This window comes from Podarcis muralis, chromosome 2, assembly GCF_964188315.1.
Source record: "Podarcis muralis chromosome 2, rPodMur119.hap1.1, whole genome shotgun sequence".
Classification (NCBI taxonomy): Eukaryota; Metazoa; Chordata; class Lepidosauria; order Squamata; family Lacertidae; genus Podarcis; species Podarcis muralis.
The window spans coordinates 74,884,134-74,907,323 of record NC_135656.1 but is presented as its reverse complement, the minus strand read 5'-3'; the positions used below and the strand labels follow the sequence as shown (position 1 = coordinate 74,907,323).

Here is a 23,190-nt window from a genome sequence, read left to right as displayed (position 1 = left end):
GGTGAGGCGCTTGGGCTCTCAGTAGCATCTTTGAGCCCTCCCCTCGCTCGGCTTTCCCATTCTGCCTCTGGTCCACTGGAGGTGTGGCTTTCCCCATGCTTCTCTGTTTTCCCATGCCTCACTCCCCTGTTCCGATAGCAACTCCCTGACAGTAGCCCTAGTTGGGAAGGTTCTGTTGAAACTGGTGATAGGATGGTTGATGGATCACTGTTTATGCTTATTTCAGATGGAATTAATTTTGTTTTTCAGCAATATCCTGACTATTATGCAATAATTAAAGAGCCTATAGATCTGAAGACCATTGCCCAGCGAATACAGGTGCCGTACAACTTTTGGGGTCACTCTTATAAAAGCGATATAGCAAATTTAAAAGTAAATATATATGGAAATGAATGTTAAAGCAATATTTTGGTTTTCTGGGGGCAATAGTATGTTTAGGTTAATGGTAGATAAATAGGGACCGCTTACTAGCGGGAAGGTAAACGGTGTTTCCGTGTGCGGCTCTGGCTCGCCAGAGCAGCGATGTCACGCTGGCCACGTGACCCGGAAGTGTCTCCAGACAGCGCTGGCCCCCGGCCTTTTGAGTGAGATGGGCGCACAACCCTAGAGTCTGTCAAGACTGGCCCGTACGGGCAGGGGTACCTTTACCTTTTTATTACTTGTGCATTTTGGGACTTAACTGAAATTATTCATTTATGTCACTACAGTAGTGACAATCACTGATCAAGTAGGCTGGTTTAGACTAAGCAGTATAGGTTTAATAGACCATTGTTTATTTAAGCTGAGAAGGAATGTTTTGTCCACGTGATCATTGTCCTTTACTCATCTTATGCAGTTGGTGCTTCTATCATAGCTTTCTTTCTTTTTTTTTACACCACTGTTTTGCATTCCTTTTTAACTCATTTAATCTTTATTTACTAACCAGGATAGCTGGTGTTAAACCACAGTTTCCCAGTATTTGGCATCACACAGAGTAGGAAACTATGGTTTAAACAAGCTGCAGTAGACACCCTGAAAATTGTACACAAGCGGAATGAGGTTTGCGAGCACGACACTCATTTTCTCGTTAAATTAACCATTACTTATTAAGCCAAGGTCATTACATCTGAACTGGTTTTGGTACAACAGTTCATTTATGGCTGCTTCTGACAGTAGTCATTTCATGTGATTTATTGGACCTAATCTATGCGCTGCTTTCTGTACCATGATTTCCCACACAGTAGTCGCTCCCACGTGATAACGAGGACAAACTTGACAGAACCACGAAGAGGTTGAACTGCAACCTTTTACTGTAATAAATAAAATTAATGCATACATAATATGTTCCATTTTTTGTTCTTAGAATGGAAGTTATAAAAGCATTCATGCAATGGCCAAGGACATAGACCTGTTAGTTAAGAATGCCAAAACTTACAACGAACCTGGGTCTCAAGTATTCAAGGTAAAGTAACTTAGCATTTTAATATGAAGTGTTTTATTCAAATGCATTTATCAGGTTTTGGAACAGTAAGATCTGTAATGATCAGTGCAGTTCTGAGTTAGGGACAGGGGAGGATATGAAATGGTGGATTCGCTGCCATTTCCAAAATCATGGTGCCATGCACCAGCCAGGCTGAAATGCAGGGCGTGGATTTTTACCTCTGTTTTGCCCCCACTTAATTTTTTATCTCATTCCACTCTCCAAAACTTAGTTCCAAAGGGGAAAATTTTTGAATGCCAATTTCAAGTCTGTAGGGATGTGGGAGACATTTTGGGGGTTCTCTGGAGATTGAAGGGGTTGCGCCCGACAGATCCAAGGCTTGTCCCATTTTAGGGGGGTTAATGTCACCTATAGCTGGCAAGGATACTGCCAGTGGAAGATTCATGCCATGGAAGAATCATGCTGTGGAATTTTCTGTCGACCTAACAGGAGCCGGTACTGTAGATGTGGCCTTTCCCACAACAGAGAAGCTCCTCCATGAACCTGGGGCTTAGATTGCTTTGTATACAGTTGTACCTTGGAAGTCAAACAGCTTAGTTCCCGAATATTTTGGCTCCCGAACGTCACAGACTGTTCCGGTTTGCAAACTGTTTTTGGAAGACGAACGTTCGACAGGGCTTCCACAGCTTCCGATTGGTTGCAGGAGCTTCCTGCAGCCAATCAGAAGCCACGCTTTGGTTTTTGAACATTTTGGAAGTCGAACGGACTTCTGGAACGGATTCCGTTTGACTTCCAAGGTGCAACTGCATTATGTCTTGTACTCTGTTTAATACAACATAAATATTGATATTTTTCCTTTCCTTTCTTTATGAAAAGTTTTAAGCTAAATGGATTTATCTTACATATTGTTTAAATACAGTTTCAAGGAGCATTCGTCCGTAAATACTGATGATGTCATCTTTAGCCTTTAAAAATAAATAAATAAAATACATTTTCAATTTATTAACAGGATGCAAATGCAATAAAGAAAATATTTAATATGAAGAAAGCAGAAATTGAGCATTCTGAACTGACCAAATCAAGTCTCCGAATCAGGTACCGTGGGCAGAATGAAAGTTACTCAAGTTTTCTCTTTACTTTAGAAAAACAATCTACAGAGAAATATTAGCTCAAATAAACTCATGTTATATATTATAGTATTTGGTTTCAAATATCTCTGACCCTAACTTGTGGAGAAGCAGCTGGATCGGGAAATCATACAGCCAGTTTCTTCATTTGTTAATGAACATAGATTTTCACAACCATCTGAGTCATTGGAAAGGTTTGCGTTGGGACTCTGCTGAACAGGCCAGACACCAAATGCCCCATAATCAACTTATCTTGACCTTATAAATAAAAAAATTGTCCAGTAGCACCTTATAGACCAGCTAAGTTTGTTCTGGGTACAAGCTTTCATGTGCATGCACACTTCTTCAGATACACTGAAACAGAAGTCACCAGACCCTTATATATAGTGGGAGGGTGGGGTGGAGTTTTGGTCATCTGCATACTATCTCATTCTTTTTCCTGTAGGACTAATTGTAGTCGTTAACAGTCCTCAACAGGTTTACCATACCCATTGAGTCAATCACCCAGCTCCTACTACCCTTCTGAGAAAGAGCTTATACTGCACACAAAAGCTTATACCCAGAACAAACTTAGTTGGTCTCTAAGGTGCTACTGGACAGTTTATTTATTTATTTAGACTGTGTCAGACCAACAGAGCAACCCACCTGAATCTTATCTTAACCTTGTTTGCAGTTGATGCTACTGGGGAACATCTGTGCCTCCCCTTTCCAAAGGATTATATTTTCGCCTAGGCCTAGACTTTCCACAACCATAGAAATTCAGCCTGCGTTATCTAGAGCCAGTTTAGCCTGACCTCCATCCTTGTGGCAATAAGTCAGTTCAGTTAATTCCAGTCAGAAGTTTGGTGACCACCATGACAAAATCTTCATGGCGCATTACAGTAGAGGACTTATTCCCATGTTTCCACAAATACAGTGTGATGTCCTGTGAACACTTGGTAGAAAATCCAATTGATACTGGTAAGACTTCCAAGAAAACATACAGAATATTGGGCTACAAAGCTGCTGGTGCAGAAATTTCTGACGTAGCTCACTTTTGTAATTCCCTTCTGCTTCAAAACTGTCCATTTTAAATTTTTAATATGAATTTCTTTTTGTTGCAAAATTTTGAAGTGAGAGCATGAAGGCCCCAAAGCTCATGTACCTCAAGAGTAGAACTTGTCATTCAAATTCTTTAACATCCCTCTTTATTAATGCTGTGCAGTTGCTTGGTTTTTGATTATATGGTAATGACAGGAATTTTCTTCAGTTTTTCTTGTATATTTTTCTTCTTTGTGTCTCCTGCATATATTTCAGAGCTTAAAATACTGTACTTTGTAACTACCTATTGTGTTTATGAACCTAGAAACCTTCTCTTGTTGCTTTTCTGCAACGCGGTTTGCTTGAGAATTGACCTTGACATGGCCTTTTGCCTCTAACGCAGGTGCTTTTATTTGGTAATACATTGCACTTGGATGTGTAATTCCTTCCAGTTTGAAAATAGCACAGTTTTAGACGACTTTGCTTCTACTGTATGTTGGACTAAAAATGGAGGCTGCAGTTTTCACTGTATCTGCTTTGTGCGAAATTAATGGGAATAACCTCATAGTACAGATGAAGAAACACTTTTAGCATTAGACAGTGGCTCCTAAAATGCATTACGCTCACCTTGATATGAAGCTCAGTAACATTTAGCATAACCCTTTTCACTAAAGTGTAATGGCACAACCCTTTTTAACTTATATTTCAATACTTATTCTGTAAAAGAAACTTCATCCTAACTGTATATCATCTTGGCTGTCTGGTGGATTTCTTTTTTTCACTTTCTCTGGCTTGTTCATGCTTCATAAAGGACTGCAAATTTGGCTGCTTCCAAGCTGACAGGTCCTTCCTCACAGGGTAAAGGCAGTGTTGTCGATGACAGAAATGCTGCTAATAAATATTATCGGTGAGTACTTATCTCTGGATGTTATTCAAGTCATCCACTTTTTATAATAGATTATGTTGGTTGTTTTACTCCAGTCTCTAAATCAGAACGGTCCATTTCACTTACATGTGGAAGAAAATTTTTAAAAATTAAAAATAAGTAATGAGCTTGTTTGGTTCCTGGAAATATTACAGCAAACTCTTTGTTTTCCTAAAATCGAATTACGTAGAATAGTTCTGTAGATGAAAATACTCAGTTGCCAAAATATACTTCCACAAGTCAAAACAAGAGTTTTGTGTCTCCTTAAAAGAGTAGCAAAATATACTGTGCCATTAACTTTCATGGACTAGCACCCAATTCATCAAATACATAAAGTGTAAACACACACACACACACACACACACCACACTGGTGGTAGTGGTTGTAATCAGTGAAGGAGAGAGCAGTGAAATGCAAAAAGAACTGTCAGTGACAAATTCATTTAAAGCAAGGATGGGGAACCTGTTTCCAGATGTTTCTGAACTACAACTCCCATCATGCCTGACCATAGACCATGCTGACTGAAGCTGATGGGAGTTAGAGGCCAACAACACCCAGAGAGCCAAAGGTTCCCCATCCCTGAATTAGAAGCAAAATGTTTGTAAAATAAGTACAATGACCCTTCTCAACAGGCAGTGATATTTGATTACCCATGTGCATAAGAGCTTTGTTTTATCAGACCAGAGACCTTTCTACTCCAGCATTCTGTCTCCCACAGTGACTAACCTATAAGCAGGACTTGGGGCAAAGAGCCCTTTCCTGATTTATTCTTAAGGAATTATTGTTTTATTTGTATGCAACGTTAAGCAAATTTCTTTCTTCAATTAAACAAGATTTCATTATTTGGGTAAAACTCCTAGTAGAGGGACGCGGGTGGCGCTGTGGGTTAAACCACAGAGCCTAGGACAGAGCGATCAGAAGGTTGGCAGTTCGAATCCCCGCGACGGGGTGAGCTCCCATTGCTCGGTCCCTGCTCCCGCCAACCTAGCAGTTCGAAAGCACGTCAAAGTGCAAGTAGATAAATAGGTACCGCTCCGGTGGGAAAGTAAACGGCGTTTCCGTGCGCTGCTCTGGTTCTCCAGAAGCGGCTTAGTCATGCTGGCCATGCTGTATGCCGGCTCCCTCGGCCAATAAAGCGAGATGAGCGCCGGAACCCCAGAGTCGGCCACGACTGGACCTAATGGTCGGGGTCCCTTTACCTTTACCTAGTAGAGAACCTTGGCAACTCAGCAGAGCCTAATAGTTTCAATTTCTCTCTCTCTCTCTCTCTCTCTCTCTCTCTCTCTCTGTGTGTGTGTGTGTGTGTGTGTGTGTGTGTTTTCGAATGATTTTGAGCGGGGAGAGGGGGTTCCCTTTGCATAATTTCATTTTATTTATTTATTTTATTAGATTTATATACCACCTTTTGTCAAAAGATGTGGGGATGGTTCACAAGATAAAAGCACCAATAAATAGTCAAAACAGAAGCAACACAACAATAACACCCCCAAACGCATTTCAAAGCCTGTAGAACGTTAATTGGCCAAAGGCCTGGTTGAAGACTAATGTTTTTGCCTGGTGCCTAAAAATATATAATGAAGGTGCCAGGTGAGCCTCCCCGCAGAAAAGGCCTGTTCTCCTGTTGCCACCCTCCAGACCTCTCAGGGAGGAGGCATATGAAGAAGGGCCTCAGATGATGAACTCAGAGTCCAGGTTGGCTTATATGGGAAGAGGCACTCCTTGAGGTATTGCAGTCCTGGGCATTTAATGCCAGTAGTATTGTTGTACGACAGCAGCACTGCACATCTCAAACATTTGAGTTTCAGAATATTTTCTTACATTAAATATGTAAGAAGTCACAGCGTATGGAATGTATAATAAGCTTAAAATATCACTGCTTTGAGGAAACAGTGTATCAGCTGAAAGCAAGACAGTTCTTCCCATATAAAGCGTTTCATTAAGTTGACATGCTTACAAAGCTGCAGTCTTGTAATCTGCCTACTGCTGAGCCTAGTTCCGCAGCACAAATGCATGATAATTAAACTGCTTTACTAGTTTAATTATCTACTACACTTTTAATCACAATTAAAATTAGCTTGAGTTTATTTTCAGAAGAACTCATGGGCTATAAATCTGAAACATTAGCTGGAAGAAAGCCGGCTCATAAATTTAAATTCTGTCACCAAATTCATATAATGTAAAACACACACACACACACACAGCTTCTTCTGTATGCTTATTTTTATTGTATCACTTAGATAAAAGCTCCTGTTTTAAATGTAGATTTATTTTTCCTGTCCCCAGGGAATTTTTCATTCAATAGCTGTTTTGTTTTAAATTCACAGTAACAAAAGAGCTGTCCAAGGAGATCGTTTATCAGCAATAACCATGGCATTGCAATATGGATCTGAAAGCGATGAAGATGCTGTTTTGGCTGGTAGGTCAATATCTTTAGGAAAAGGTCATTTGTGAAGTTCCTAGCCCTCCTGTCCTTGCAGATTAAAATAGGTGACAACCTTTTTGGTTAGTATCTAATAAAAGTGCATGTTGGACAGCCCTCCACATGTTGTTGGACTAGAACTCCCATAATCCCTGACCATTAGTCATGCTGGCCAAGGGAGCTGACATTAATCCCAGGTCTATTTTGAACAATCTAGTGCACATTAAATTTAAATCTTACATTGTTTTGCAGGAAATCACAACGTTTAGACTTTCTCATCTCAGGAAAGAGAGAGCACTTATTTAGCCTCTTGTTTTCTTTAGGGATGCGGGTGGCGCGGTGGTCTAAACCACTGAGCCTAGGGCTTGCTGATTGGAAGGTTGGCAGTTCGAATCCCCGCAACGGGGTGAGCTCCCGTTGTTCAGTCCCTGCTCCTGCCAACCTAGCAGTTTGAAAGCACATCAAAGTGCAAGTAGATAAATAGGTACCGCTCTGGCGGGAAGGTAAATGGCATTTCCGTGTGCTGCTCTGGTTTCGCCAGAAGCAGCTTAGTCATGCTGGCCACATGACCCGGAAAAACTGTCTGTGGACAAACGTCAGCTCCCTCGGCCAGTAAAGCGAGATGAGCACCGCAACCCCAGCAACTGGACTTAACTGTCAGGGGTCCTTTACTTTTACCTTTACCTTGTTCTCTTTAGAGTAAACATGCTAATCTATTCCCCCCCCCCCCTCACCCAGTTGTTCTGCTAGTGTCTCTGTGCCAGGGGCTGGATTTAGGTTTGATGAGGCCCTAAGCTACTGAAGGTAATGGGGCCCTTTATAGGTCCAGCTGTCCTTTGCCAACAACAAATTGTCGCTGTCTTTTGTGATGAATATATGCTATATGGTAATTTGTGGACCTAATAGGTATCTAAAGCCATTTGCACATAACAAAGTATGTATTTTATCAAAGTAATTGTTGAAAAGTCCATGCGGAATGTAAAGTCCATGCAGAATATAGGCACTCTATATATAGAAATGAGCAAACCAGTGATATTTTAGAGAGCAGGCTAGCAGGCAGGGCCCATTACTTACATCATAGGTGCCTGCACAAAACAAAACAAAACACTGTTGCTGTATGTGGGTTTTATTTTATTTGTTTTTTATCTTATATTTTGGAAATGTACATCCAGGTTTGTTTTTTCTTTAAAAAAATTTGGGGCCCCCAAGAGAGTGGGGCCCTAAGCTTTAGCTTGTTTAGCTTATACGTAAATCCAGCACTGCTCTGTACCGACTCTTTTCATTCTTCTTTGTCAGTTTCAAAATTTTTGTTCCTGTATTTCAGCTTTATGGAGCTGAGAGGTATATAATTTTCACAGAACGCAGCACAAAAATAACTCTTCCCTAATTTGCTTATATTATTGATATTCCTGTATCGATGGTCAGTGGCTGTTTATATTTTGCTTCTCTTATGGCCATAGCCTTTTCTTCCACATGAGTTTACGTTTTTTAATTTTGATTAGGGCCAGCAAAGACAAATGTGGGTAATGTGGCAGGTCCTTTTTGCATTTCTTTCATCTTGGTTTCCTGCCTGGTTTCTTGAAGCTGCCACATTACTAGATTTAAGGTTGTTTCCACATTTCCTGGATTTGCCTGTATTAGTCCTTTAATGTCCAATCCTACCTGTAGATAGTGAATGAATAAGTAACTACCTGATCCTTCCAGCCAACTGCAGATAAAACTGTTTTGAAGCTGGAGAATCAGCAGCATATATCATAGAAAACTTGTAAGGTCTCAGTCCCTTACTAGAACTATGAAACCAGCCAGGTAGCAGAAAGTAGTTGCATTCTTCTTTGAACAATCCATTTAAAACAGATAAAGGTAAAGGGACCCCTGACCATTAGCTCCAGTCGTGACCGACTCTGGGGTTGCGGCGCTCATTTCGCTTTATTGGCCCAGGGAGCCGGCGTACAGCTTCCGGGTTATGTGGCCAGCATGACTAAACTGCTTCTGGCGAACCAGAGCACCGCACGGAAACGCCGTTTACCTTCCTGCTGGAGCAGTACCTATTTATCTACTTGCACTTTGACGTGCTTTCGAACTGCTAGGTTGACAGGAACAGGGACCAAGCAACGGGAGCTCACCCCGTCACGGGGATTCAAACAGCTGACCTTCTGATCGGAAAGTCTTAGGCTCTGTGGTTTAACCCACAGCACCACCCGCATCCCATTTAAAACAGATAAATAAGCTGAAATTGTGTAATTGTTTTTCCTCGTTTCTAGCTGCTGCCCGTTATGAAGAAGGGGAGTCTGAAGCCGAGAGCATAACTTCATTTATGGATACTTCCAACCCTCTCTATCAGCTTTATGATATAGTTAGGAACTGCAGGAACAACCAGGGTCAGCTCATATCAGAACCCTTTTTTCATTTGCCTTCGAAGAAAAAGTATCCTGACTATTACCAACAAATCAAAATGCCTATTTCATTGCAGCAAATCAGGTAAAACTGGTGCGGCATAATGTTTGATGGTTTCAAATGCAGCTTATTTACCAAACTTAAACCATGAGTCAGCTCTTCTAATGACTGTACTGTATTTGATAGATTGTATGATTTTACCTAAATCCTATATGTGTGTATGTACAAGATTTTAAGCTCCTTGTTTTAGCAGTTGAGAGTGAAGAGTCTCTTTACATATTAAACCCTTGGAATGCCAGCATAATATCATATATAAGCTTTAAGGTGATCCAAATAAAGGTAGATGATTAATTCATAAGTAATCACATTACCCTTCTTTCACTTTAGCCTTGATTATGCTTTAATCTACATATGAACGATTGAGATTTGATAAACCGAAATATCTCTAGAAGTACAATTCACCTGATTCTTTTTCTAATACATTTGTTCATGTTTGATCGCAGTAAGGATCTGACTGTTTATTTTCAAGTAAAGCTCTAGTGTTCACATATGGTTAACATGCCCATTCTTTAGTTTTCATGAGACGTTCAGAGCAAGCATGTGAAGAGGGCAGTGGGGTTGTGAATAGGGCTGGACGATACCAGCTTTTCAACATCGCAGTGTATCACCAACCAAACATTGTGATAGAGTGAAACATTGCAATGTTGAAAAGTGGAGGGAGGAACAAGCTGCATCAGGCCCTGTCCCACGAGGTGCCGGGGTGAAACCAGCGCCGCTCACTCAGGGGCAGCGGTGGTTTCACCCATGATATACCACTGGGTGAAGGCGCCATCATGCTTTGGACCTCAAACCAGTCCAGGGTGATGTATTGATAGATTGCCCAGGCCTAGTTGTGAACCTAGTTGTGAACTAGGGGACGTGGGTGGCGCTGTGGGTAAAACCTCAGCGCCTAGGACTTGCCGATCGCATGGCCGGCGGTTCGAATCCCCGCAGCGGGGTGCGCTCCCGTCGTTCAGTCCCAGCGCCTGCCAACCTAGCAGTTTGAAAGCACCTCCGGGTGCAAGTAGATAAATAGGGACCGCTTACCAGTGGGAAGGTAAACGGCGTTCCGTGTGCTGCGCTGGCTCGCCAGATGCAGCTTGTCATGCTGGCCACGTGACCCGGAAGTGTCTCCGGACAGCGCTGGCCCCCGGCCTCTTGAGTGAGATGGGCGCACAACCCTAGAATCTGGCAAGACTGGCCCGTATGGGCAGGGGTACCTTTAGTTGTGAACCATGGTCAAGTGATCTCAGCTAGAAGTCTCAGTGTGATCTGAAACCCTGCACTGTCTGGTTCCTGATCACTCTTAAGTTTTCTAAGCATACGCCTCCAAAATATACTTGGGAAGACTGGGGCTAAACATCCAGGATGGGAGCATGAGAGGCAGGGGCACTGTGTACATCCTCATGACAGGTTGTTCCCTCACCCCCATGCAGGGCATTTAAAATCACATTTCAAGCCTTCTAGTGTCATGAGAGATGTTCCTGTATCTTGATTTTGTCATGTGTTTGGGAAACATTAGAATTATTTCTTTTTCTTTTCTAACTCCTCCGGCACTAGCTGAGGAGGGAAGGGGGGGGGCCTGGGGAGGATATTAATTCAGCACTTTTAAGTTAGTAGATTATGTTTGATTAAAAAAGTAACAGGAATTGTTGCACCAGTGAAATGGGACTGATTATCTCTTCTACAGAACAAAACTAAAGAACCATGAATATGAAACTCTGGACCATTTGGAATGCGATTTAAACTTGATGTTTGAAAATGCCAAACGTTATAATGTCCCAAATTCTGCCATTTACAAGAGAGTACTGAAAATGCAGCAGGTTATGCAGGTAAAACTTCACACTTAAATAGCTACGTCTCTGGGGTTATTTTTGTAGGAGCTAGCATTTGGTGCATTTAGATCTGCATTGGCACACTGCTGTGATAGTAATTCTTCTTGGTGCTATTTCTGTGTTTAAACTCTCAGCATTATTCTATATGTTTCTGACTGAGTTTTTAACTGATAGCCATATGGCTGGAAATACAAATGAATATTCTGGATGAGAAATGAATCATGCTAAACTAATTTTCTGCACTCGTAATCTGAAATCAGGTTTTTGAAGAAGACATTGTATACAGCTTTCAAGATATATGTATTAAGAGTAACTGATAGCTAGTAAGACATTTTGCAATAGAAGCTTAGATGGAAGGCTTGCTGTTCTGGAATAAGCTTGATTATTTAGATATTCTGTGTACGGTATTTAATATTTTGCTTTATACATGTAACTTGAATGGCTGGAAAAAATCTTATTGCTTTCTGTTGATGCTACTACTATATTACTGCATTTCAGAATGAACATTATCTCTGGAGCTGTTAAATATTCATGCATTCAGGGGACATTCAGTGGATTGAATTTAACTCTAGGGATTTGTTTTCTTCCAGGCAAAGAAGAAGGAGCTAGCCAGAAGAGATGATATCGAGGATGGAGACAGTATGATCTCTTCTGCAACATCTGATGCTGGAAGTTCAAAAAGAAAAAGGTATGCATTTGCTGTTAATAATAATTAGTAATTATTTGATTTAATCTTCAGTTATTTAAAGCCAGTTATGAGCTGTGTCTTTATTGACAAGGTGATCTATCAAATATGTAAATATACAGTTTGCCAAAAAATAATAATATGCTGAGGTGATAAGAAATTTTAAATGTGATATTTGACATAGGTATTTTATCTAAATATTCCTATTTTCTGTTAAAAGGTACAATACCATATAGATGGATAAGGCTGCAATCAATCATATGCACTTAGCTGGGAATATGCCCCATTGAACACAGTTCTTACTTTCAAGTAAACTGTTAAATCAGAAAGAAAGGTGTACCTATTAAGGGGTTAGGGTGTGGTTGGAAAATGCTTTACTTGATTGTTCAGGAAACCTCTAAATGTTGGGATCCTTTGAAGACTCTAGGAGGTGGGACGGGAGGCTTCATATTTCCATTTTACTCTCTTTTCAGATAATACTGGGAAAGGTTCTCTGAATAATATGACTGTGAATGCAACATCACAGTTCACTTTTGAGATTAGTTTCACCACCATTGCTTTGACTTCGTTAGCTTAGCAGTTCCTTATACCTAGTGCTTTTTTTCCTGGGGGGACGCAGGGGGACGCATAACCCTAAACATTTTGTGAATCTAAGTTTGGCCACATTGAAGGGCAGTATTTCAATATGAGTAGGAAAATGAGAGTGCCCCTGAACATTTTCTTTAGAAAAAAAGCACTGCTTATACCAGATCATTGTGCTTGAGGGAGGGAGAGGAAATTCATTATATTAAATCAGGCTTCCTCAACCTCGGCTCTCCAGATGTTTTTGGCCTACAACTCCCATGATCCCTAGCTAGCAGGACCAGTGGTCAGGGATGAGGGGAACTGTAGTCTCAAAACATCTGGAGGGCTGAGGAAGCCTGTATTAAATCTTTCAGAGCATGATTTTTAAAAGTGTTCAATATTAATCTTTGCAGTATTAACAGTTTTTCTATTTGTAGCACCAACCAGCCTGGTACCTGGGTGGTCATGAAGCAGAGAAATTGTAACTCGCCCACCTCATCACTTGTGCCCTCCCCGCTTGCCATAACCCCTTTTAAAGGAGAGGAGAGCTTCAGAGATAGTTATATAACCAGAGTCATCTATAACCAGGGGGGAGGCAGGCACTTCACAGAGTGATTTAGGAAACCTCTCCGTGAAGTGCCTCTCCCCCATGTTACATCTTGCTGCCACTGCATTTAACAGAGCAGTGGTCTGTTTCACAGCAGCAGTGATCAACGAGAAGGCGGTGGCACTCATCTGACCTCCTGTCGCCTGTGTCACTGCTGCTTACTGCGAGGTGGAAGGGTGATGTTGACGTTGTGCAAGCGCTCCTGTGCAACCAATCCCGTGCTCCTGTTTGCGCTGTGCTGACCTTGCACTTTCCCCTCTACCTCCCAGTGAATAGGAGGTCATGTGAGTGCCACCAGCTGCCTCTGCGTAATGGCTTGGAGCCAGGCTGCTTGAAGGAACACCTTTCCCCAGGTATTCCCGCCAAGGCTTTTAAGATCTTCATCCAATACCTTTCTCCAGGTTCCCCTGCTTAATGTGGTAATGCAGGTGTCTGCCGGGGAGAGGGCCTTTTCAGTGGTGGCACTTCATGTATTCCATGCCCTCCCCAAAGACACTTGCCTGGTGGCTGTGCACTAGGTGAAAAGCTTCCTGTCCGTCCCTCCCACCAATACCTTTATAATAGCCTTTTAATGGTAGTTTTGGTGGTAATTTCATAGAATCCTAGAATCATAGAGTTGGAAGAGACCACAAGGGCCATCGAGTCCAACCCCCTGCCAAGCAGGAAACACCATCAGAGCACTCCTGACATATGGTTGTCAAGCCTCTGCTTAAAGACCTCCAAAGACGGAGACTCCACCACACTCCTTGGCAGCAAATTCCACTGTCGAACAGCTCTTACTGTCAGGAAGTTCTTCCTAATGTTTAGGTGGAATCTTCTTTCTTGTAGTTTGGATCCATTGCTCCGTGTCCGCTTCTCTGGAGCAGCAGAAAACAACCTTTCTCCCTCCTCTATGTGACATCCTTTTATATATTTGAACATGGCTATCATATCACCCCTTAACCTCCTCTTCTCCAGGCTAAACATGCCCAGCTCCCTTAGCCGTTCCTCATAAGGCATCGTTTCCAGGCCTTTGACCATTTTGGTTGCCCTCCTCTGGACACGTTCCAGTTTGTCAGTGTCCTTCTTGAACTTCTTGAATTTAGCTCTCTCAGTCAAGTTGCCCCTTCAGGCTTGGTGTAAAAAGTTTAAGCTGTTGTTCCATACCAGGCATGTCCAACCAGTAGATCACAATCTACCAGTAGATCCCCAGCTGATCCTGGTAGATCGCGGGACCCTTGTCGATCGTGGGATTGAATAAAGTTTACCAAAAGCTAACAAATAAAAGCTGAAGAGCTCTGTGCAATCCTACCCCCCAAAAGCTCAACAACTCTGGGCAATCCACCCACCTCACGCATGCTCCTCCTCCCTCCAATGACAAAGGGTAGATCACTGCCAGTTTTTTTATACTGGGAGTAGATCACAGTCTCTTGGGAGTTGGATGTGCCTGTTCTCTACAGTTTTAAATGTTTTGTAATGGATTGTTGTTGTTGTTGGTATTATTGGATTTTTTATTACTGGTAAACTTCATTCAATTTTGAATTTAAGAGGCTGTGAACCCCTAGAGAACATAGGTGCTAAAATTAATAAATAAGTATTCCCCCCCCCCCTCTTTCAAATCTAACAGCAAAAAGAACATAAAGAAGCAGCGAATGAAAATTTTGTACAACGTTGTTCTTGAGGCACGAGAGCCTGGCACTGGCCGAAGACTTTGTGAGCTGTTCATGGTGAAACCTTCCAAAAAAGACTATCCAGATTATTACAAAATCATCTTGGAGCCAATGGATTTAAAAACAATAGAGCACAATATCCGCAGTGACAAGTACGTCGGGGAAGAGTCTATGATAGAAGATATGAGGTTAATGTTTCGAAACGCAAGGCATTATAATGAAGAAGGCTCACAGGTATGTTCTCAAGAAAGTTCAAACCAGATTTGTATAGCTGTCACTCATGCGTTCCTCTGCTTATGCTGATATTTCATTAAATGAATTTCACAGTACTGTATGTTTTGGTTTTCTAAAAGTATGAGCTGTTTATATGCATGCTCCTTGCTTACCTTGTAGAATATGTCCATCTCCACATACAAAAGAGCAAAAATGAATATCTGTCCTTAGCCTTTGGGTGAAGCAGCCTCCAAATATTATTCAGACTCACCTTTGGGTGGCAAAGGAAACCATAAAAAACATACCATGATCAATATGAGATGGAGTGGATTATAAGACCAGAGAAATGCCTTTGCATAATTTGCGAACTATCAGTTAGTGGTTTCCATATTGTGGGTTGGAGATATTTTGTGTGTAGTTTTGCCAGGATGCTAAACAATATTGAGAAAGTGGAGCACCAGGAGCTAATAAAATAACTTCTTATACTGATGAACTAGCAATACTGGGATCTGGCATGCCAGAGATAAACTCTTCCTTGCCTTTGCATATATAACCTTATAGTTAATCCATGGAGCTTCCCCTGCCTTTAAGAGAGGCGTGTGGAAGAGAGGGTTGTGCCCCACTTAGGTGGCTCATTACATATTCCGGAATCCAGTGCATTTATGGATGACCTTCTGCCTAATGGCAAAGATGGCCCTGTTCCTACATCTTGTTTGTGCAGGGATAGAGCTTTCCCTGCTGCTATGTGAATGTTGTAGCTCATTCTAGGTAGGCGCTTTGGGTCATGTTAACAAGATTACCAAATGCACTTCCTCATTCTTAATTAGAACAAAAAGTAAAATCCTAATAGCCATTTGCTGTTTGCTATTTATAAATATTTTCATGATGAATAGGTTTACAATGATGCTCATATCTTGGAGAAGATTCTTAAAGAGAAGAGAAAAGAGCTGGGACCTCTGCTTGAAGATGATGAGGTTGCTTCCCCTAAATTGAAATTAAGTAAGGAACTGTTGTAAATTCCCAAGCCTGATAAATGAAATATAAAATGTTAACAGATTGCAGTCTTATTAAGCTGAGTAGTTTGCAACATTTCATCTGCTTCTGAAATACAGACTGAATATTTTTTAGATTTTAAAATATAATTGAGTCCTGAGCAAAGGTGTCCTAAACTGAACTGTCTCAGAGCATTTATGCCAAGAAAGAGACAGTCTGCCCTGAATAGGGTAGAAGTGTTAAAGCACTGTTCTAAGCTTTCGTAACATGAGAAACAGTAAAAGCTGAAATGTTGTTAGATTTGGGAAGTTAATATATATTTCCCACATATGCCTCTTGCAACATACCTTTCTCCCCCCCCCCCCCCAGTTTGTAGATTGGTACTGAGCCATGTGATATTAATAGATGTAAAGTACTTTGTGATCCTCAGCAAAAGTTGCTGCAGAAATATCATGTTGTTTCCTAAAAACAACAACAACACAGAAGTAGTAATAGAGCAATGGCCCTTACCATTACCACTAAAGGAGCACTGATTTTGTACAGGAAGGTTTTCATTTTGTATTTTTGCACAGTGCAAGGTCCAAATCATTCTGTTTTATTACTCCACTGCTGGAGATCATATGGTCGGTGGGGTTATTTTTTGCAGATTTTTTGTGTGCTTCCTTGTTTTAAGAGACAAACTGTATATCAAAGAAAAAAGAACCGAGAATGCTTGGCATACTATGTATTGTTGACTATGGGTTGTAAGAATAGTAAGAAGCATAGAAGCATCTAAGACCAGCACATATACAGTGTTTGAAACTGAGATATGAAAGCTAGGAGCTGAATGGTACCTTAAACCTAGGTTATGGGTGCAAAAACAGAATGTCTAGGCACGCTTTTTTAATAACAAGAACGCAAAGCTGAAAATGAATGAACTGCAGCTTAAATATTATGTTCATTTTTCACATATTCTTCCCTTGCCCACCCCCTAATATTCTTAAGAGGGTTTCTTCTCCAGTCTTCAGAGTAGCTGGAAGTGGGGAGGTAGAAAAAGGTCTTCCTTTCCTTCCACTCTGCAGTTTTAATATGAAATCTTAAGCGCAGTACTGCACTCAGAGCTCAGAAACTGCTTGCGCTAATGAAATTCCCTGTCACAAAATGCACCTAAAACCATGGGAGTTTCGAACACTGCACGTGTACTGTAAACCACTATTACCGTAACCTCTTGCAATTGGTAGCCCTGTTAGCTTCTGGGGCTGTTTTGCTAAAAACTTTAATGGTTTTGCTGTGCAAGATGTTTATTCTGGGATTTGAAAACTACTTTAAATAAATGAAGAATGTTTTATATGCAGGAAAGTTTTTTGTGCTGGGACTAGCAGTTACTGGCCATGATCCAGGGTTTCCAGTGTATCTACAGGGCAGTGAGGAAAAGAGGCCTCAGCATTCTTTTCTATGTGGTGCTCTGTGTAAGGTTATTATAAGGAATCTCCAGGTGCACACACAACAGTTCTCTTCGCGCAAAGCCCTGTTCTAACGAAGTTTTGAGAGTGTGCCTTTTGATTTTGACATAAGCAATATGAATATGTTACGTGCTGCTTGGGAGAACCTGTAGCCTAGCCTTATTTCACGTGACTCTCCATCAGTGGTTCTCAACCTGTGGGTCCCCAGATGTTGTTGGATTACAACTCCCATCATCCCTGAGCTCTGGCCTTGCTAGCTAGGGGTGATGGGAGTTGTAGTCCCAACAACATCTGGGGACCCACAGGTTGAGAAAGGCTGCTCCAGATGCTCTGAGTCCACTGTTGCTCTCCAGATTCCTTCTGCAGAACACTTTTCCATGGTGTGTGTGTGTGTGTGTGTGTGTGTGTGTGTGTGTGCCTGAGAGAGAGAGGAGCAGACAGAGAAATTCTGAGGCTCTCATATTGTTACGAGAGAAAATAAAAAGCACAAAAGTCTTGAGAAGGAGCTATGATGTGATAGACACCAAATTGCATGTGTCTAATGTTACATGAGATACCCAGATTAGTATTTGAGTAACTGAAGTCACAAGAATGTTGGCTTTTTTTTTTGTCTAGCTTTAAATTTTGTTCCTCTAGGTAGAAAGACTGGCATCTCCCCTAAAAAATCAAAATATATGACTCCAATGCAACAGAAACTTAATGAAGTATACGAAGCGGTGAAGAACTATACAGATAAGCGAGGGAGAAGGCTTAGTGCAATTTTCCTGAGGCTTCCATCTCGATCGGAGCTTCCTGACTACTACCTGACAATTAAAAAGCCAGTTGATATGGAGAAGATCAGAAGTCACATGATGGCCAACAAGTATCAGGACATTGATGCCATGGTTGAAGATTTTGTAATGATGTTCAATAATGCCTGCACTTATAATGAGCCAGAATCCTTGATTTACAAAGATGCTCTGGTGCTGCACAAAGTTTTGCTAGAAACTAGAAGAGACATAGAAGGAGATGAAGATTCTCATGTCCCAAATGTAACACTGCTGATCCAGGAACTTATACATAACCTTTTTGTCTCTGTAATGAGTCATCAGGATGATGAAGGCAGGTGCTACAGTGACTCCTTAGCTGAAATTCCTGGTGTTGATCCTAATTTCCCAAACAAGCCACCCCTGACTTTTGATATCATACGAAAGAATGTGGAAAATAACCGCTACCGGAGATTGGATTTGTTCCAAGAGCATATGTTTGAAGTGCTGGAGCGGGCAAGGAGAATGAACCGGTGAGTAAAACTTTTACCTTTATCAACCTCTCTAGTAACTTAAGTTACTAGTGCTGGATTCAGGTAGGTAACCGTGCTGGTCTGACGCAGTTGGGGGGATTTTTTTTAAAAAAAATTGTCCAGTAGCACCTTAGAGACCAACTGATAAGTGTGCATGCACACGAAAGCTTGTACCAGAACAAACTTAGTTGGTCTCTAAGGTGCTACTGGACTTCTTATTATTCTTATTCTTATTATTATTATTATTATTATTATTATTATTACTAGTGCTTGTGACACACCCCTATTACAGTGATCACTGTTGCCAGTGATACTAATACAAGAGTCTGTAAGTTACTAGTGTGGGATTGGACTCTTATTCTAGGGGCATGAAATCACTTTCCATTAACAGCCTCATAAATAACTTTTGTTTGTTACCTTCAATGTTTAGTACCTTTAATGTCTCAGAAAGGTATTTCTTCAGAAAGGTACCTTCATTGATTTTGCAATATGTAAGTATGTTTTTAGTTAGTTAAAAGCCAGATGATTATGTAACATATATATACTAAATAGCGCTACAAGTTTTAGAGAAGTGTAAAAAGTAACATATTACTGCATGATATGAGAACTGCAGATTTTAAGATGATATAGCAGGCATAGGCAAACTCGGCCCTCCAGATGTATTTGGAACTACAACTCCCATCATCCCTGACCACTTGTCCTGTTAGCTAGGGATGATGGGAGTTGTAGTCCCAAAACATCTGGAGGGCCGAGTTTGCCTGCGCCTGTGATATAGCAAGACTTTGGCCCAGTGGAATTGTCACAATCTCTAGCCAATTAAACCATTGTTTATTGTCCTAAGAATGAGCCGTGTGCCCCTACACTTTCAGCTTGCCTTTCCCTCCTCCCCTTCTGCACTTCTACCCTGGCTTACTAAATCACACTTTTCCATGACATCCAAACCAGGGTCAGGGGGGAAAAAATCAGTTGCAAACAATGAAATTTCTTTTTTTCTTTTTTTCTTTTTCATGACACATTCATGCTTCTTCTACAGTTACCTTGTGTACGTTGTCATTTCATGCAGTTTCTCTTTTCTTTAAAGGACGGATTCGGAGATTTATGAGGATGCAGTGGAACTTCAACAGTTCTTTATCAAAATCCGTGACGAACTCTGCAAGAATGGCGAGATCCTGTTGTCACCAGCCCTCAGCTACACTACCAAGCATCTTCATAACGATGTCGAAAAAGAGAAGAAGGAAAAGCTTCCTAAGGAAATGGAAGAGGACAAACTCAAAAGAGAAGAAGAGAAGAGAGGTAATTGTACTTAATTTAAACGGCTGCCCATTGTCACTCTTCATTTAGCAGATACTCACTGAAAGGAGACGTAGGTGAACCTTCTCCAGCATTATCAGCATTGCTTGAGAGAGGATGGGCAGTATAAGGATGAATTCGTGAATGAGCTGATTTGTACATTTGTGTCATTCAGCTCTCTTGTTCGCCTTGACACACTCTGATGGAAGACAAGGAAATTGCCAAATTTACAATCTACCCTTCTGGGTAATCTTCCCCAGTAAGATACCGTCAAATTTAGAAAAGTAATTGGTCAGATGGTTGCCAACATGTGTATTTCCTACCTAGCCTTCACTGAACTATTCAGATGTGCTTGCCCCTACGTGTAATTCAGTCATGAGGGAAGTACTGTTCAGCAGAACTCAAAGCTGCCAACTCAGCTGGTAAATTGCAAGTCTTGCACATGGTAAATATATTGTCAGTGTAGTGATTGTATTAGTATCACCGGCAACAGTGATCACTGTAATAGGGGAGTGTCACAAGCACTAGTAACTTATATACTCTTGATATTATATGCATGTGAGCTGGGAGCTTTTTAAACAGTAATATTTCAAAATGTGGTAAGCCAGACCTTCTGCACTTGGGGACCCTTACGCTCGTGTTGCTATGTGGGGCCCTAGACTTCTGCCCAAAGTCCTGATGGTACAACTGGCCACAGGCCCCCTTCCCCCCTTGCCACACCATTTTGAATACACTGCCAAGTCTGAAATGCTTTCTTCCTGCTCATTCTCCCCTCCTCACCCCTCTTTGGAGGCCCATTTCAGTGATCAGGGCATGCTTCTTGCAAAAACATTCCTCTTTAACCAGGCCTTTGGCTAATTAACACCCAATACCCTTTTAAATGCATTGTGGGAGAGTTGTTTATTGGTTGGTTTTTGTTTTTGTTTTGTTTTATTATGTTTTCTATCTTGTATTTTTGTGATGTGAACTTCCCTGAGAGCTACAGATGGACAGCATACAAATTTAACATTATTATTATTATTATTTGGGGGGGATGGAATCTGTCTTACTCCTTGTGTGGCAAGAATAGCGCCTCTCCCTTGCATTGCATGGTGATGGGGGATATTGCTTGATATGGCTGGTGCCAGGAATGCTTTCTAAGAGGAAATGGTCACCCTTTACAGGAAAGATCCTTGGTGTGTAAAGTGTTACAAGGCGAGCAGTCCCGTGTTTTTTAACTGACTGTAAGTCATTCCCACTGTTTTCTTTTATGTTGAATAAGAAGCTGAAAAGAGTGAAGATTCTTCTGGAGGAACAGGACTGTCTAGTTTACACAGGACATACAGCCAGGATTGCAGCTTTAAGAACAGCATGTATCATGTTGGGGATTATGTGTATGTTGAACCCGCAGAAGCCAATTTGCAACCTCACATAGTCTGCATTGAACGACTGTGGGAGGATTCGGCTGGTAAGAAAGACTGTCTTCTTAATGCTGGTGGTTGCAGCTGTCCTATGCCCTGTCTTATATCCAGATACCAGCTCCTGTAAACACAGTACATATTTCATTAAGTGGTAATAGAACCACTACCGTGAGATTTCCCTAACAAACTGATAGATTATTGAAATAATTCAATGCAAGGACAGCACTGTCTGATTGTAGGGTGATCCCTAACAGTTCATTTCGTGGGACACTGTAGCCAATGACACGGGTCACGTGTCGTCAGCTGACACAGGTGGGAGTAAAACTTGTAGGAGCAGGTCCATTTCCTTGAGTTTTTTCTCCTTCCTGATGCAGCTGTATGAGTGGATCTGAGAGGAGACAGCTCTGCTTCATTCTGATTAGCTTCGCCCCCAGGACAACTAGTGGAAACCTGAGGGAGGAGCACAGGTGGTGGTTGTGGCTGAGCTACAAGCGCAGAGCCATGCTATGCCCAAATGCCTCAAGGCCACATCTGCACCCCAAGCATGGTGCGACACCTCTCACTAAGAACAAAGAGTCATGTTTCTCTCCCCCCACAGCACTGCTGTTGTGATTGCCATGTTAACTGGTGGCACAGTCACCATTCTGTTCTGTGCAGCATGAATGACAACCAGCATCTCATCCTTTCTCAAATGTCTTATTCTGTGAACTTCAGTTTTCAAAAAATTAAGGGTTGCGGTCTGTCTTTGATTTGCGCAATCACAATATGCAAAGAGAAACTGTCCCACAGTTTTGCAGGTCTAGACTTTGAAATGCACTTTCCCTGAACACAAACAGCACTATCTCAGCCATTTTATTGGTGCAGAAGATCCGCGGATCAGTTTATAACTTGTTACAGTTGTTTTGTATCACAAAACTTTCTTGTTTTTAGGAGAAAAATGGTTGTACGGCTGCTGGTTTTATCGACCAAATGAAACATTCCATCTTGCAACCCGAAAGTTTTTGGAGAAAGAAGTATTTAAAAGTGATTATTACAACAAAGTCCCCGTGAACAAAATTCTCGGCAAATGTGTGGTCATGTTTGTTAAGGTGAGAATAGGCTAGATGTTCTGTTATGTATCTGGATGAACATTATGCTGATCAAATATTAGCGTTTTGTTGTGGTAGAGATCGTTTTTCTGTTTTGTTAAATTTCTCCCCATCATGCCCTCTTCAAGTAGTCAAATGCTTATCAGTTGGGAAATAAAACGAGGCCACTGAAAGATAAGGGAATGATTTCTGTACCCTTGGGTGACTACCTAGGTCTGCAGGTCTATAGAGCATGTAAAGTAGAGAGGAAAGGCATTTGTTTAAGAACCTCAGAGCAACCTGGTAGGAACTTGTGGGCTTCCAGATTTACAGGACATTGGTGGCCATTTGAGCCTGGACACTGCTCCAGAAAACACCACAAACTGTGGCTTTTGAACTTACGTGTTTCTGCAAGATGAGCTATTTTTTTCTGAATGATTATTTTTCCCCATTGACTAGGAGTATTTTAAGCTATGCCCAGAAAACTTTAGAGATGAAGACGTTTACGTTTGCGAATCACGTTATTCTGCAAAGACCAAGTCCTTTAAGAAGATTAAATTATGGACCATGCCAATTAGCTCTGTACGATTTGTTCCTCGAGACGTGCCCTTGCCTGTGGTTCGTGTTGCCTCAGTATTTGCGAATACAGACAAAATTGATGAGGAAAAGCACACTGAAATGTCTGAGGATATCAAAGTGGGAGACCACACCCTTAGCCTTGAAAAGGTATGCATGTTTGAAGAGCTGGCCATTAAATGCTTTGACTTTTGTGCTTGTCTGTAGGTATTTTAAATGGTTTATCAGTTTAGGAATGAATAGCTG

The 23,190-nt window shown here is 41.4% G+C and overlaps 1 protein-coding gene across 17 annotated transcripts in view; it reads left to right on the top strand.

Annotated features, from left to right (window-relative positions):
* Positions 1-23,190, top strand: part of PBRM1 (polybromo 1) — a 58,601-nt gene that overhangs the window by 12,777 nt on the left and 22,634 nt on the right. For 7 of the 17 annotated variants that reach the window (XM_028718787.2, XM_028718788.2, XM_028718783.2 and 4 more), the window contains 15 exons: positions 250-318; positions 1,343-1,441; positions 2,430-2,515; positions 4,379-4,474; positions 6,817-6,908; positions 9,173-9,389; positions 11,035-11,176; positions 11,770-11,867; positions 14,642-14,918; positions 15,791-15,896; positions 17,948-18,611; positions 19,693-19,904; positions 21,163-21,348; positions 22,232-22,389; positions 22,828-23,094. In XM_028718787.2, the coding sequence (XP_028574620.2) occupies positions 250-318; positions 1,343-1,441; positions 2,430-2,515; positions 4,379-4,474; positions 6,817-6,908; positions 9,173-9,389; positions 11,035-11,176; positions 11,770-11,867; positions 14,642-14,918; positions 15,791-15,896; positions 17,948-18,611; positions 19,693-19,904; positions 21,163-21,348; positions 22,232-22,389; positions 22,828-23,094 (2,769 nt within the window). The remainder of the gene's footprint in view (positions 1-249; positions 319-1,342; positions 1,442-2,429; positions 2,516-4,378; positions 4,475-6,816; positions 6,909-9,172; positions 9,390-11,034; positions 11,177-11,769; positions 11,868-14,641; positions 14,919-15,790; positions 15,897-17,947; positions 18,612-19,692; positions 19,905-21,162; positions 21,349-22,231; positions 22,390-22,827; positions 23,095-23,190) is intronic. The other 10 variants (XM_077924795.1, XM_028718793.2, XM_028718792.2 and 7 more) reach the window with 3 other exon arrangements.